We start from the raw sequence: 17,314 nt of genomic DNA on the forward strand, positions 1-17,314 counted from the left end.
GATCTGCTAATAAACATCTTCTAATTCCTCTGAAAATCTGCACCACCAGGAACGGCGGTAGATCTTTCTCCTGTCTTGCCCCCACTCTGTGGAACGCACTCCCTGTTTATCTTTGTACAGAGACCGACCACAGACAGTTGCGTAATTCTCTCAAAACCTGGCTGTTTTGAGACCGTCTTCTCTCCAGTTTGTCCCCCCTTTTCTCTTCCTTTTCGTTTTCTGAGTCAGGCTAGCACTTTGAGACCTCCGGGTGTAATGTGCGCTCAATACAAAACCAATACATAACAAAACAAACCGAATTAGAACACAAATAGGGTAATGTAACAACCCACATAATGTCATACCCTTGAGTTGATGGGCAGCCCATCCAGCAAATGGTAACCCAGGAAAAACACATGAAAGGTAATGGCTGAAGGGTGTTGTCCCAAAACTCACCCTCTCTTCCTTTTTCTTATTATACTTTTTTGAAGAATTGATGACATGAGGTTGTGCAGATAGCTAACACTCTCTACAGCCAGACCTAAAAGACAATCAGTTTGTGGTATTCCACCTTTCATGCCTAATGCCCCTGGGACGGAAAGTGAAAAAGTGAAAACCACAACTTTGGACAGGGAAATGGAGAGAATAAGGCTTTTTTTTTTTTTTTTTTAGAAGGAGTGAAGAGAGAGAAAACAATCTTGCCAATATAAGAGAGGGTTGGAGGAGGGCAAAAGCAGAGGAGGAACATGAACTAGAGAGATTTGAGGTGTTTACAGAATGAGCAACGCACTGGTCTTCATTGGTCATTAGGGCAAGGAGTTTGAGTACATTGTAAACAGGCATTTTTAGAGCACATACTTAGGAAATAGCGCTTCCATGTGATTAGAACTTCACGTGCCTGTTGAACCGAGTGCAGTAGTATATATTCTGACACAAAATTATGGTAGTTTGATGCTGAAAGGACAAACTCGATTGCAAACATACACATGAGAATGTATATCTGTGTGTCCTATGTTCTGCTAGTAGAAGCAATGTCTTAGATGTAAAAATTATGTACACCTGTATATACTATATACTGCATATATTATAAAATATATATTTGTGTGTGTGTATATGTATATATAGACACACACATTCTGATATTTGCCAATTATGGTTAGATATGCCACCATTACTCTCTCCTACACTGGGGCCAAACCCCCTGTACAGCCAACTCCTGTTGTGCTGTCGCAAAGGTTGACCACATGCTAACTACAGATGTGCATGGTGCGGTTGTTGGAAACTGGGGCGCAGAGCCTTGCCAAAGACAGCAAGCTTTGCATTTGGTGTACATGTAACGATTTGCCTGGCTGTGGACCAATTTTTGGAATGCAAAGTTAATTATAACTGTACTTTAAGTGAATTGCAAACCTTAATATGTTCTTCACTTTAACTATGTATATCATAGTCCTAGTTCAGCTGCACTGTCCATTGAAAAGTTAGTTTTTGGTTTGCCAGAAATTTCACCCCCATGGACAGATTTGCACTAAATTTGTAATCACTTTGCATAATCAGCTGAGGTTCGGGCTCCCAATTTTCACACAGATGTGCATAGGGGGAAAAATGCTGGAGACTGGGTGAAAAAAGATTAATTTTCCTATATTATATCAAATAGAAAGTTTTACTCTCGCCTTCATCCCAAACTGTTCAAAGGATTTACACTAAACTGAGCATGATATTAACATTTTACTCAGAAAGAGAGCTTTTGATCGTATGGTGTAAATTCAGTTACTAGTTTTTAAGCATTTTAAAAGCTGTCAAGTAGGCTACAAATGGTTAACCTTACCGTATATTTCTTCTGTTTGGGATTTGCAAATCCAGAACGTGAAAAAATAAAGGAATCCAATTGGACAGGGAGCATTTTCTCCTGTTATCCCTTTCGGACTATGGTCCCAAAGTAGGATTTGCAGATTTGAGTGCTCTGATTACCAAATGTCACTTGCTGTGCCATTACAGAATATGTGGCACATCCCTTGTGTCAAATACTCTTTTTTGGAACTGCAAATCCCCGATACCTAAAATGGTGGTTGGGGTCTGTGGTGCCTGTCTTGTTAATGTAAACCCATGCTCACATTTTAGATATTGGGGAGACATGTTTCCAAAAAGGGAGCTGCAGACCCAGAGCGCGCTTCCCCAACTTATGTATTCCTTGACTTATGTAATTTCTTTCGCATTTAACCAGCTCAGGAACATGAACTGCATGCCAGGCCCTGCAACCAACTCCCTCCAACCCCGCATCTTCTGTGCTGGGTTGTAGGCCGCATGTAGGGAATGTTGGAAATGAAATACATCATACAAAAATGTTTAATTCTCTGGACAAAAACATGGCTAAAAACTGAGGTAGGGTTCTGTCTCAAACACGGAAAATCACTGAAATTCTGTAGTTATGGTGATCAGTGAACACAGCACAAACATAACTCATGCCATCCACCATGCTCAAAACACCAGTTTACCCATAGGGCAGAAATGAAGAAAATAACTATCAAGAGCATGATGGGCACCAAACCTTCAAATTACTCCATTTTCATAGCTAAATATCAATGTTTTCATCTTAAAACCATCATTGCTTTGATTTAAGTCTACATTCCTGCATAGGAATTTTTCTTCAGAATGCCTCAGTAAATGGCCTTTAAGTAGAAAGTGCCTAGTTATGGGACACAACTTTAAGAACTATTCACAAAGCTAAATTTACACATGAGTAAGTCTACTTTTACAATTTGTAGTAAATTTACTTATTTTTTCTATTCAATGTTTTAGAGTGTACATTTATACAAAGTGTAGACTTGCATGTCTCCTGCCCCTGAAACAGGAAGTGAAACCTAATTTAGGAGTATAAAGTTACTACAACCAAAAAAGACCCAAAACAGTAGTTCTCCAACTCAGACCTGGAGTAAGTTCAGCACCACACATGGTAAACCAGAGGTACTGCAACACCCTCCCATAGAAACAAAATAGAGGTAGGGACTCAAAAAGTAACCTCATAGCAAATAATGTTAAAATCTTTTATTTTGACTTTTTAAAAATATATTTACATTTGCTTTAATATTAAGAAATTATATATATATACATCAAAAATAAAAACGATCTCATGATAAAATGTTTAAATAACTTTTTAAATTTAGAAATTAAAGTCAATTTAGTTTAAATCTTTTTTTAATTACTTTAAATTCATTCTATGCTTAACTGTTTGTATTTTGTATGCCTATTAAATACATAAACAGTTTTATTCAGATTGAATTTTAATACAACTTAAAAATTGTTGTAATAAAATTAATTAAATGTTGAATTCCAAATTAAATTAACAGTGCTGTAGCATTTTAAGCATTGTGTTCTATATTTAAAATAAATACATAACATTCATTTACTATAATATTGAACCTAAATATAGTTTTACAAATTTGTTGATACATTTTAATAAACTTTGTAAAATCTCCCTATACTTTACCAAAGGGAGGTCTCTGCCCCGCTGATGGAGACCTCAACCCTAGGGAGGTGTCTGCCTCACTAGTAGTAACTTTAAACTTGTTCATTTGACTGCACCCTCTGTTTTAGGTGGCAGAGACATATAAAGACTAGACTTCGTAGTAATTTAAACTCTGAAATTGTGATTAGCCAAAAGTAGTATATTTACTACAAAGTGTAAGAGTAAATTTGCATGTGTAGATTTACTCACATATAAATTTACATATGTGAATAGGCTCACATTTTTATTTGACAAACTAAAGTACTGGCTGGACAGTGATCTATTACTTGTTATCAGATGTTTTATTGAGTTATGAGTCTCCACACCACCTCCTTAAGCAAGCCTTTGACCACTCTACTCCACTACCCTGAGTGTCAAGTGCTAATCAGGGTGTATGTGGTGGTCAGTGTGGGATTCAATCGAAAGGTTAAACCTCAGGACACCAGTGATAAAAGGTAGGATTTTTTTTTAAAATTAATCTTTAAAAATTAATTCCAATTAAAATGAAGATATTTAAAATAAAGATTTGATTCAGAATTAAGTTAATAGATACTACGGGCAATTGTTCACTTGTAGGCAGAATTCTCTTTATAGTAAACTATAGGAAAAATGTGAAAAGTTTATTAAACTAAAAAAAAAAGACATTTCTCTTACGCTAAATATTTAAATATTAATGTAAGTTGATTTTATAGATTTATTTTAAAATTAGATAAACATTTAAAAAAATACCTGTAGCACTGTTAACTTCTGCTTTAAATATAAAATTAAAAATAAAGGATTTTTTTACAGATTTATCTTTAAAAATCCTTTCCAGAGAAATTTTTTTATATCCACTTATTATTCATTTACAATATGTATATATATATATATATATATATATATATATATGTGTAATTTATTTAAATGGCATTACTTATTTTTATTTTTTTTAGCATAAAATATATTATTTTTTTAAATAAATTAATATATGTTTTGTTTTAAATTCTGAATACATTATTTTAACATTATTTCGTATGGGATTCAATTTCAGCTCCTTGCCTCTGTTATTTTCTGTCTATATGTGGTGCTGGATGTAGTTGTGTGATCTGGAGTACATTTTTAACTCTTTTGGTTTCTTTTTGGCTGTAGTAACTTTAGAAGTGTCGTTTTTGAATAGCAGTGGACTTGCTATTTTTTGGGTGGGTGTCTGTCCTTCCCTAAACTCCTCCTTAACCCTCCCTAAACTCTTCCTTATTCCTCCCTGAACCCCTCCCATTTAGTAGTAACTAGTCCCTGTTTTCCAACCTCACCCACTGGTCCCCGCCCGCATTTACTACTAAGGGCCTAATTACGATGTTGGGCGAACTTAAGTCCGCACAACATCATTTCGGTCTTGGAACCGCCCGACCGACCAATTAGGATGCGGCCGACTAGTGTTCGGTCACACTCCTATTCTTTACAATGGGAGCATGCATTCCGACCGGAATGCATGCTCTCATTGTAAAACAAAGAGGTGCAGTTCATCCCTGCCCCCCGTGGCGGGCCCCTCAAGGTGCCTCCTACTGGGTGCTGGGGGCCCCCAAAGTTGACTTCTGACAGCCTTTCTGTGTCGGAAAAGCCGTCGGAATCCGACATTGTAATCCCTGGGGTGGAAAGAGACACCCTTGGGATTGCTGAAGTCCTTCTCACTTTCCGACCGACACCATCCAAATGGCTCAGTCAGAAAGGAGTCCGACCAGCAGATTACGATGCGGTAGGAATGGCTCTGACTAAGGTCGAAGCCGTATCCTACCGCATCGTAATTGGCCCCCAAGTAGTAAACTTATATGTGTGAAGGTATCCTTTTGGAAACAATAGAGGTGGAGATTTACCCTTGTAGGTTTTTGAATTGTATTATGTAGTAAGTAGTACGAACGTTGTACTAATTTACATATTACAAAATGCAGTTTGTGAATCGGGTCCTTTGTTTTCACCAGCGTAATTTTAAACAAATGATCATTCATCAATTGCAATGGAGATAGGGAGCATAAAACAGTCATCTTGATGGTGTGTATCTGTGTAAGAGAGCGAGTAAAAAACTGAAAGTGCTAGTGAGAAACAGCTGAGAAAAAAGTGATCTGAGCAAGACAAGGAACTGAGTGTGAGAGGTTAAGTCTGTGAGAAAGGCAAGTAATTGGGGCTTGTGGGTGGAAGGAGGATTTGAAAGAGGAAATTATTACATTTGTGTTTTTCAGAGGATATTGTAATTGAGACTTGAGGGTGTAAGAATGTGTCTGAGAATTGGACAAGAGGAGTGTGTGAGACTAGGAGATATATGCAAATAGGATGTGATAAAGGAATGTATGAGGTGCAATCGTGAGATTGCTGTTAGGAAGACTAGTGTGTGTGTGGTACACTGGAGTAAAGCTAGAAGGCTAGATAGAAGAGGGTACAGAAACAGGTATTGGAATACAAAGTATGAGAGGGTGATATGTGAGATAGAGAAAGTGAGGTGGATGGGTGAGAAGAGCTAGTATGAGGATCATACGTTGAAAAGGGAATAGAGGGTGGATGATTAAAAAAAGAGTTTGAGTAGCAGTGAGAAGCGACAACAGTGTGAGACGAGAGAGCAGGGGCAATTTTTGGAGAAGTCAATACAAGGTGGATGTATAGACTGCTACCAACAGGCGGTGCAAACACCAAATGTGACAGCAGTGGTAGAGCGGGTGGTACAAAAATATATACCAGGAACTGGAATGGCAGAAAACGTTGTGCTGGACCTAGGTGCTGCAGATGGAGAAAAGAGAGAAGACTAGAGTTGTGTGATTGTGTTTTTTGTTTTGCCATTTCGGCTTTACATGGCTGGACTCAGCACTCAAGGAGGTGATGATGTCTGGCTCTGGTTCAGCCTGAAGACCACTGGGACCAAAAACGAGCGGAGCCACATGGTGTTTGCTTTATCATTATGGGGTATCAAAATGTACGTAGTTCTGACCACCTCCTTTGCAGTGCCCAGGAGGAGCCCCAGTGCCTTTGGGCTTTTCAACATTTGGAAGGCCCTGTCTAACAATGGAAGAAGTGGGACAGTGCCTGCTTTGCTTCTCCTGTGTAGCCACAGCTTTTCTAGTGTTGCCACACTGATGTCTGTCTGTAACCACAGGAATGTTTTTATTAGTACATCTCACTGGTTTGCAGGAAGGAGGAGTAAGAATGAATGGGGCAGAGAGCGGAGCAAGAGATAGAGTTGAATGAGAGAGAGATGGTTGAAAGAAATGAGAGACGGAAAGAAGTGGAAAGACCGCGACAGGGAAAGTGTGACCTAGAGTCCCAGAGTTAGAATGAAGAAGGGTAGAGAAAATGGGTGTAAGATAGAGATAGGGAAAGAGACAAAAATATAAAGACTGAACAGAGAGAGAAAGTGAGTGATCGAGTGCGAGAGAGTAAAATAATGAGTAAATGTGAAAGAATGTGTGTGAGGTTGAGTGTGTATAAAGATAAATGTGTGGGAGTTTGAGTACAAGTCTATTTTAGAGCACGACTGGAGATCTTCAGTCATTTTTCCTGGTTGCTTTTCATTGTTTTGTTGATGTGGCTGGTGTTTGGGCTATTAAGAGTTGAGCAGGACCACTGGCTCGGCTCCTGCCATTAATTCTCTGGCTTGACCAACTGTACTGGACATATGCCGCTTCCTCCATCCTCTTTCGCACCTCAAATAGGGAACATTTCTGTATGGATATAACAAAAGCCCAGCCTTTGACATCTAATGTTCAATGACAAATTTGCATGGTAGCAATTGGATCCACCGTCGTAACAGCAGCAAGATTACAGGGTATGACCATATGAGTTACAGTGGTGTCAGCAGGTTCCCTAGTGACAGCAGCAGGACTTTCAGGATGCTTACGTGGAATATCACGTAAGTAAGAGTGGTGTTAGAACTCACATATTCACAAACTCTTCTACCTAAACGCTCCTCCTAATGAGTTGGGCTCCAGAAATCCGTCTGAAACCTACATGCCTCCCCTGTACATGATCTGTGAGCAATGAAAGCTACTAGTACAAGTCTGCCCTACTAAATTTGTTATGCATGGAATGGGAATGAAAGATTGCACTTGCTGCTTTATGTGAGAGAGAGAAGCTTGCTTAGCTACTTTCATGCTGTATTTGTTCTGTGAGGAAGTGAAGCTTGCACAGCTGCTGCCTGATTTGTATGTGTCCTGTGATTGAGAAAGTGTGCTCTGCTGCTGCCCTAGCAATACCTTCCTCTGAAGAAGGGTAACTTGCACTGTTTCTGTCCAAGGTGTCTGTTCTATGAAGAAGGGATGTATCAATCAGGATTTTACCCTTGGGGGTCTCAAGGAGCTCCTGTTGCTAGCTGTTTTGTGGAGAAAGAAGTGAAAAACAAGGCAAAAGCAGGAGAAAGCACTCAGAAAAATGGGGGAGAGAAAGGAGAAACAGCAAAAAATGAGACAAAAGCAAAAAAAGGGGGGAATAGACGGAGAAAGCAGTTTAAAAACTAGGCAAAAGCAGAAGAAAGCACTCAGAAAAACAGGGGAAAAGGAAGGAGAAAGCAGTAAAAACGAGGTAAAAGCAGGAGAAAGCACCCAGAAAAATGGGTAGGAAGCAGAGTGGTGCCGCAGCACAGGGAGAGCTAGGCCTGCTCAATAGGGTCGCGCTGTGGCCTCCATTAAGTAGGTCCTGGAAGGAGGGAGGGGCGCTGGGTGGCGGTGGGCGGTAGCCACTGTTGTTGCTCCTCCCTCTGACAAACAAAGGATATAATCCGTGTACTCGCATAACCTGCCCTGTGAACTAGGGACTGTTTCACAATACTTGATTAAGATATTAAGATCCACTGTCCTGACGAGTGCACCTGACGACAGAAAGGAGAAGCAGGGCCCTGCGCTTATTGTTGTTAGGGAGACACCTTTAAAAAAAACTCTATAGCTCATCCACACAATGAAAATATAGGCCTATCGGTTAAAGAAAGGGAGAACATAATGGGATATAAATTCACTCAAACTGGGGAACCCATAACGAGTGAACACTCTGGTACTCTCTGGTGTTTGCCAGTGGTAGACGTAGAACTAATTGATGTAGCATACCACACTAGGAAGTGGGGGGGGGTTCATCATCCTATGTAAATAACTGACTATATGGTAGTTCCGAAATAGGTTTGGCTGTTTCTTCCAGATGTGATGTACTTCTCATATCTCAGTCTGTTTACAGAGAGTGCACAGCAGTCCTTTAACTCCTGTGACTCTGTCTTTGGTGTATTACCTACCTGTGTTGTTCCTGAGAGAATCGTTTGATGTTCCCTGTGCTACTGACATCTGTTTTTTGCCTATTCTTTGTGTTGGGGAAGGCTGCCCATGTTGTACCTTTGTTGAGCTCAGCACAGTGCTTTCCACTACACAAAAGGCAAAGCTATTCGCATTGTCTGTTCTCGCTTTAGTGCACGATGGGAATTTGTGAACCATCGCAAAATATGTGAGCAGAGTTTATTTTTGGTTTTACATGTGAAACGAGCAGTTTTTTTAAATGGACTCGCGGACTTTGTAAAATTTTAAAACAAAGCTGACCAGTGGCTTCGTGTCATGTATAGCACCTTTAGTCAGATCTGGCATTCTAGCCAGCTGCAACTGACATGCTGGGGTTTTGAGCTGATAATGACAGTGTTAAAAGCCAAACTACATGCCCTGCAATGCAACATGCTCTTGGCTGAAACGCCAGGAGTGGCTGATCGTATCCTATGTGCCACTTGGCAGGCTTGTGAAATGGAAAATACCATTAAGTTTCTGCCTTTCCTTCTTGTAGTCAAGATAGAATTAAACAGCCCACTGGCTGAGAGGACACACATAGCCTTTCAAAGGCAGATACAAGCAGCACCTACTAAAAATGCTAACGTGAACATTCCTTGGCAAAACAAACCCAGCGTGTTAAAAGCAGCAGCGGTCAAACGTGTCTGAAAAGCCACAGAGAAAGGAAACCACCCTCATCCTGGGCCCATCCTTGGCCTAGAGGTTGGTGTAATTTGGATGCACCGCCTGCAACAACCGTATGAGGCTCCCTGCTTGAAGAGGTGTAGGACCTTTGTAGTTAAGGTTAAGTCAGACTTTCCATTGAAAACGCATTTTCTTCCATAATAACTTTGGTGTAATTCAATAAATCTGCACGAAACTTTAAAAAAACAAAATCGCATCTACTTTGGGTTCTTCATGGCAACTTCCAGGCAACTCTGTCAAGTGGAGACCTATTGTTAACTTCCAATGGATTTTTTGTTCCTCGATACAGAAAAAAACAGCTGAATCGAATAACCCGAAACTTGGCCTGTATACAGGGCCGGACTGGCCACTTTCCTGGTGGGCCGGAAGGTCGGGCCGGTTTTGGACTGGTGGGGGCTGTTTTTGTTTCTGGGGCTGGTTTTGCAGCAGTGTTGCAATATCGGCCCCCTGTAACAAAAGAAGCAGCAGTGTTTACCCCCCTCACCTCCAGGGCCTGTCCGGCTTAATTGCCAGGGCTGGTTTGCATTCCCAGTCCGGCCCTTCCAGTGCATAGAACTTTACTCAAGAAAGTGCCTTCCATTCAGTTATTTTTGGGAGATTAGCATTCACAAGTGTCCCTGTCTGGGCTTGGAGGTTACATTTAGAGATATCTGGACTGTTAATTTATAGATGTTCCATGGATTCACAAATTCACAGACGACTCTCAAATTCATTTGAAAGAAGGCATACCATTGGACGTTTTTACTCCTGTCTTGTTGCTGATTAACAAATATTCCATGCTCTGATGGGCTGCTGTCACATAAAAATTGTTGTTGCGACCACTATTGCCCAACACCTACCCTGACCCCAGGTCTATGTGAGGGAGACCAAAGTGACCCCTGGTAATAAAATAATGATCAAAAACATATTTTTTTTTATTGTGGGAGTTGCAGCGCCATTGCTGGATTTAGCTTGTGGGACCCATGGAGGGGCCATGATTTGTGAACACAGTGTGGGATTTGTGACTCATGTAAAACAAATGTATTTCACTGCACTGCTGCTGCGCTCTGCCAACGCCCACACATGAGGGTTGACTGCATGTAGTGGGGTGTAAGCAGGACCTGACCATAGTCCTGCTCTGTGGACAATCCCTGCTGCTCAAGGCCAAAGGCTCAGCGCAGCAGGGGTTGGCCATCCACCCTGCAACCAACCCCTGCCAAAATAGTGCACTTCAGGGATTGGCCACCCACAGAGGGTTGGGTGCAGGAACTGGTTAAACGGCCATGCCCATCAGGGGTTAGGAGCTCACGGAGGATTGGGTGCAGGAACTCTTGAATGTGATGTGTTAACAAAAACAAAACACGAAAATTCAAACAAACAAACAAAGGGGTAAGTCATGGTTAGCTTTGGGTATAACACCTCAACGTATGTTTAAAAAAATAATTCAGCCACGCAAACCTACACACCAAATCCAATGCTGTTGACCTCACAATATTAATACCAATAAATAACATCTAAAAGTGAAATGTAATTCAACAACTCACAAACAAAGCAAGTAATGACACTACATTCATTGTCATCTCTGTCAAAGTGGTAAGGGTATTGAGATAGGTAATATCATATGTAAGATAATTTACAACATATTTAATTATATCTGATATATTAAGGGTGTGGTCATGAGCATTGCATTTTGTGTGCAAGTTACATATATTATATTTGCAGACAGAGGGAGAGAGAGCACTCAAATCCTTGGGAAGTCAGCAAACACAAAAAGGATCCTCATGCAGCCTACTACACGTTCACATCTTTGTGGTAACGGGATTCAGCCATCTCACAGGCTGATCCAGTTATCTGATTCAGTGGTTGGAGAATAATTTAGTTTTTTCCTTACGTATGACTATTTACTTTTCTGTTTTTCGTCAACATCAATAGTTGGTTGATGAACTAACCAAAATATTTACTTAAGTAATTAACATTTTTCTTTGTTGATGTTTTCGAGTTGTACTGTGAGGAGCAGCTTTCGTACACTGCACCCTTAAGTCCTCCAGTGAGCCTTGTTGACGTTCTGCATTTTCACACTTTTTTTAGATTTTTTTTCACTGTGTCATCTGTTCAGGACATGGGTGTCTCCTGCTTCATATAAAGAAGGTGGTTGCAACAGCAACAGGTTGTCTGGTAGTCCCCGTTTTCTGCATTCTAGCAGAGTTGTTTAAGTTTAGAATTAGCAAAAAACCTCGATGCCAAAAACTAGAACCTGACAAAGGTCTTTCGATTAGTATAATACCATAAAGTTTGCCTTGAATAAGGACGAGCAGCCCCTGACATGTTTCGCTGTCGTCTCAGAAGAATGTATCTTTATAATGGGAGATTGGGAAAAACACAGGGCTTCTACCATTGATGTACATGCATTAGAGAACCAACTTCCCATGTCATATTATTCTCAATTCTTTATAAAGTTGTGGTGGGAGGCGGCTAGTTCTGCACTTCAGAGAGTATCACATCACATGCAGTTAATTTTTGTTACTTGACTCAGATTGGCACAGTCACTTTCTCCTTGGCGAAATATGTATATCCTGCCAGGTCTGCACTTTGAAAAACCATTCTGAATTCAGAGTAGACTAGGTGCAAGAATGTATGAGTTGAGTGGAGATGTATAGTATGAATGTAGTGTTTAGCGCATCCCAGCCAAATATATCTACCACATAATAAATTTCATGCAAAGTATGCGGAGGATAATGTGACCTTTCATGCATATTGTTTAGTCTAGTTTAACATTCAATTTCATTTTTTTTTAGTTTGACGCACTCGCTACGTACTAATCAGTCTTATAATCCTTTTAATTCTGTCAGCGTTACTGTGCTCAGATCTTATACCTGGCATGTTGTCATGGCTGGATATGCAGTTTACAGGTTGTACAGAAACAGCTCTACTTTTGATTTTGTTTAAGTTTTATGTAGTCCATACATATCTTTACAAGCAAACCTTTCAGTCTCTACTTACACCTCCCTTTGATCTAAGAGAACCTAAGCGATTACATATGTGTATATAGATTTGCTAAAAATTAATCCAAATAGCCGATGTTTACATAGTGTTTTTCTTATAAATATGACGTCGCTCAAACCTTGGTGGAACATTATTAGGCATACCAACCCTAAACCCCTTCTCTGTTCTCTATTTGGAGCGTGTAGGTCAATGACGCAGCATTCTCTTCATATTCCTAAAGGGGAAAATTAATTGTGGTCATTGGTAATTCTTTAGAATGCACTGTCAAGCACCCTTCACATTTGACCCTCTGTGTTGGCTTTTTAAAACATGTGAAAATGCACACATACATTTAAATTCACAGTTAAAGCTATTATTAAGTATTGCCCTTCAGCCGTTGTCACGCTAGTAATCATTTTCTGTTTCTACAGGAGAAGCCGTTGACAAAATCTCTACAACGAGGTGAAGATCCCCAGTTTGATCAAGTAAGTGTTGCTTTTCCTGGTATTCCTTTTTTATTGGCTTCTTCCAAAGGTACATTTGTTTGTTTTGCTTCTTTTCTCATCTTGTGACTTTAACTGCCTCCTTTAGATAGGACTGTGTTTTGGAGGAGACTTGCGAACCCCTACACTGTCTAGGTCTCTGTTCATCTCATTGTTGACCCACATTGTGAACCACAATCTGATTGTATGTTGTATTGGAAACTCTGGTTACTATTATTGTGGATACTATGTAGACAATTACTAAGTCAAGGGCGCTAAAGGTATCTGCCAGACTGACCAATGGACCTTACCGAGAATAAGTGAGGTTAAATGATGGGGCAGTGGGAATATTTGGAATCCACATGCTAATAAAATAATGGCTGGTCTTGTAAATTTCAACATAACATAGTTTCTAATGCCCCATTTCATATAATCGTTGCCACCATCAACTATCTGTGTTTAGGAGAAATCCCCATAAGCATATGAGCACATCTGAGGAGAATTGTGGCTTATTGTTTTCACTTAATGTCAGTGGGGAGATCTACTGACTGTCGGTGAATTGCAGTTGTCGTCATAGGACATCTGTACATTGTCAGTGGAGTTGTAACTTTTCCACTCTTTTAATCTCTGTGACGACATCTATAGGCTGATGGGACATCATTTTATTTGTCAGTTTTCCTACAGGATGTCCTTTCCAGGCAGGTGATGCCCCATCACTGATGTCATAGATTGTGTCATTTTTTATGTCTTTTGTGAGGACATTTGTGAAGTCTTATGCAGTGCATTGGCAGCGTTAGGGTGTTGTAGCTAACCAGAACGGATGGATTCTAGTTATTTTGGATTATAAGCGTAGTATCCTCCCAACCATTTGATCAAGGGATTTGTTTACTAATATGGGTTAGCGTGTGATCTTAATAGGTCAGCTATAATATTCCTTAAGCAACACTTTTGCATTGAATTTCCCAAGTTTGTATATTTTGTGCACTGTCCACAGTACCCACAGGGCATTTCCTGTGACTGTGCCCAGTGTGAACTTTGTGCAGGTCATGTCTTTTAGCCAAACCTAATGGCCAGTACCCATGCTCTTGTTTCACGTGTGGTGTGGTTCCTGAGGCCACACCCTGTGGGCAAGGGGGTATTCTGTGAAGACCCACGTTGCCTAACTCGTCTTTTTAGACCACTGAGTTGCCACGCTGTCCGGTGTAGAACACTCCTTTTATCATGTTTACCTTCCAAAGCTGCCCTTGTCTCGCATCCCAGATATTTCTCCCAGTATCCCATATGTTTGGTCCAACACTTCCCATGTCCCAAGCATTGGAAGTACGTATAAGTAATAGCCAATGATGATGTATGGCTCAAAATAATTGGAAATAGAGCAAATGTTTTTTACTGCCATATGAGAAGGATTCCTAATTAAAAGACTTTACTACTAACTGTGATGTGCACAATTGTAGCAGCCAACTGGAAATTAATCTGCTCTTCTTTCACTGCCATGCATTGTGTTTTATTCTCATCCTGACCTGATTTCCTATATTGCTATAATTAGCTAACCCCATCCATTTTACTGTTTTAAGCTGACGGAAGAACAATTTTCCAAAACCAAAGGCAACTTTTCTATTGCATATACAGGACAGAATTCTCAGTCTTTGGTGTAGTAGCAAATCATACACATCTTTAAAGCGACTGTGACAGGGGAATTATCTGCAATTCTATACATAAGTACCAATACAAGCCTGCAGGGCAAGACTCATTAAAACAGACAACTGGCTGGGAGTGGGTGTTGGTGGTTGGAATACCACCATTCGCCTACATTCGGCAAGCAGCAGAGTCAATGTCATAAGGGATGTAGCCACTCCTAGTGGGTTAGGATGATCCTTAGCCTGAGATTGTGGCGACCTAGCGGTGCAGACATTGACAACATGTGGGTTGTGAGAGACTTGATCACTGGTCTGAGCCCAATGCAGAGATAGCATTGGGAACTAGAACATGGTGTGTATTTGCATCACCGTGGCCTGCCTTGACTCAACTGAGCGTTTCCAGCCAGGGCTTTAACAGTGCCCGGGTCCCTCCGGGTCTCAGACCCAGTAGTAATTACAAACAACATTGAAACAGATACCTATCAAGCCCTAATTTTGTCATTAACTTTACTGGCAAAAAGACTGATCGAGTTATGAACAATAAATGTAAAAACACGTTAAGGTACCAAAATACCAGTTGGTCGGCACACTATGGGAATCACAGAAATGTAATTTACATGTGGAAGCCACACCCTTGATTGCATATGCCACGCCCCATTTGGACACCCACTTTTTAAATCCCACTTTAAGCCCTGATTCCATCTGCTAAATGATGGAAGTAAGGCTGAGGTGAATGAAAGGCAGGCCATTCCTGTGGCTTTCTAGTCATTACGCCACCAGCCACTGCAGTAGATACTGAAGCATCGTAAACACCTTGGTTTAGGGATTTCACTAAAATCACATTCCACTGAAATCATTGGTGTGACCGACTATGTACATTTTTATTTTGCCGGTTTTCATGCACCATCATAGCTTCATCACCCATTACAAGTATTGAGCTTTTAGGTTTTTGTAATGTTATCCCCATCGGTGCTTTTAGTCTGTTACACAAATTGTGTAATATAGTGAGGCAGATTATTATTCACATTTTTGTCGAGGTTCATATTTTTGCCTTTTGAGTATTTATTATTTTTTAAACTAGAACTTAAAAGATAGCACACATTTTCACATTTCCATACCATAGTTCATCAACTGCAGCCGTGTACCCCTTCACAAAATCCATAAAAGTCTGAAATCCATAAAAGTGTGAATGCTATTGGGATTTTAAAGAATTTAGAGTTTCGGGATACTCCTGCTTCGAATGTTGCAGAAAATATTTGCGACTATTCCATCCGTTTGTATTTTTGTGTCATTGATTCTCAAGATGGTTGCATTTTTAAATTTCATTCGTTGTGCAGTGCGGCCTGGAAAAAACAGTCTTTGAGCATGACAGACTTTCATAAAAATGTTTTGTGTCCTTTATCTTAATCTAATCTTCTTCCTATGCTTTCAATTCCTAATCTATGCAGTGCTGGTTAATGCTCTTTGTGAAAGGGTAGAATACATCACTTAGCGTGAATTTAGCCAATGGCTGAAGTGGGCGGACCCATGGTCCCTTAAGTATGTTTCAGTCGGAAAAATGTGAATCACTCAGTAAGAGATCATTATATAAAGAGGGCTGGTTGAAACCCTTATTTGTATATCATACATATTTTAGTAAAATTAAAAGGTATTGTCTGATGTGTAACCTAAAAGCATGACTCGTAGGGTCAAAGGATAACTGTTATGTTGAAAGCCTCAGAAGAGGTATGTTGGTACACACTTCATTGCTTAGCTTCAGACGGTTCATCATTGCAGGGAATTTAAACATCTCAGATATGAACGTCTCGCACTTGCCAACAAAGACATCATCGCATATACTAAGGAGGTGAGCCACAATCCAACTGTCAAAGCATGCTCTTGTGCAAGCACACCGCTATTGAGTCTACTAGCTGAGATACAGGCAAAGGCATTACAGGACTCTCTTTGTTGACTTGTAGACTTAGTTTTTAAAAAGGATTGTTTAATCTGGTGTCCACGTCAAAACTCAATTTACAGTAGCTGGAAACTTGTGGTTGTGTTATGCCTTTGAGGCTGTAAAGCTTTCCACGAATTGCCAGATGTCCCATTGCATCTCAGGTTTTTATTATACCTGTGGTGTGATATTGTTTGCTAATGCCTACCAATGAAACATACATTTGACGTCTCTGTTGCTTTTCCTTCTGTAATGTGTGTATTTATTTGACTGTTATCAATGGTGTACAGCATTGTTGTATAAGTTGTACATTTTAACATTACATTGGATTTAATAGGTTTACAAAAATGTATTGAAAAAAATGAATGTTTAATGTAAAAAGACCTTGTTATGAGGCAGTCGTGGGTGTTTCACATACCAAAGTTTAGAAATGTAGATTGTTAAAGACATAATGAAATAAAAATTAATTATCTTGTTATCAGTTCTCCGTTAGTGAACTGCAGTTCCCACATCTCTCATTGTGTATGTACGATTGTTTGCACTGGTCATGGATATCTTGATGTCATTGCATGAATGCATCTGTTAAAATCTATTAAAATGATCCACTTGTTTTGTCCCCAAAGTCCATATTTAAAACGAGTCTGTTCGTTCTCTGACTTAAGAATTGGTGAAAACTCCTGGCGCTCTGTGCATCTGTCGGCCCTCTCTGGCCTGTAGATGCATAGAATGGAGAGCATGCCATAGTAAGACTGCCTTGCAGAGGTCAGCATGGTGGTGTGGAATGGTGCACGTTGAGATCACAAATAACAGGTGATAGATAACTCGTATTGTGCTATTTTAATAGACTTTAAGGGAGGTTTAGG

General features: G+C 40.1%; 1 protein-coding gene across 6 annotated transcripts in view; it reads left to right on the forward strand.

Annotated features, from left to right (window-relative positions):
- FRY (FRY microtubule binding protein) overlaps positions 1-17,314 on the forward strand; it is a 657,235-nt gene that overhangs the window by 239,044 nt on the left and 400,877 nt on the right. For all 6 annotated transcript variants that reach the window (XM_085621668.1, XM_085621669.1, XM_085621670.1 and 3 more), the window contains exon 3: positions 12,831-12,884. In XM_085621668.1, coding sequence (XP_085477794.1) covers positions 12,831-12,884 — 54 coding nt within the window. The remainder of the gene's footprint in view (positions 1-12,830; positions 12,885-17,314) is intronic.

Source organism: Triturus cristatus, chromosome 8, assembly GCF_964204655.1.
Source record: "Triturus cristatus chromosome 8, aTriCri1.1, whole genome shotgun sequence".
In the NCBI taxonomy this organism is placed as follows: domain Eukaryota; kingdom Metazoa; phylum Chordata; class Amphibia; order Caudata; family Salamandridae; genus Triturus; species Triturus cristatus.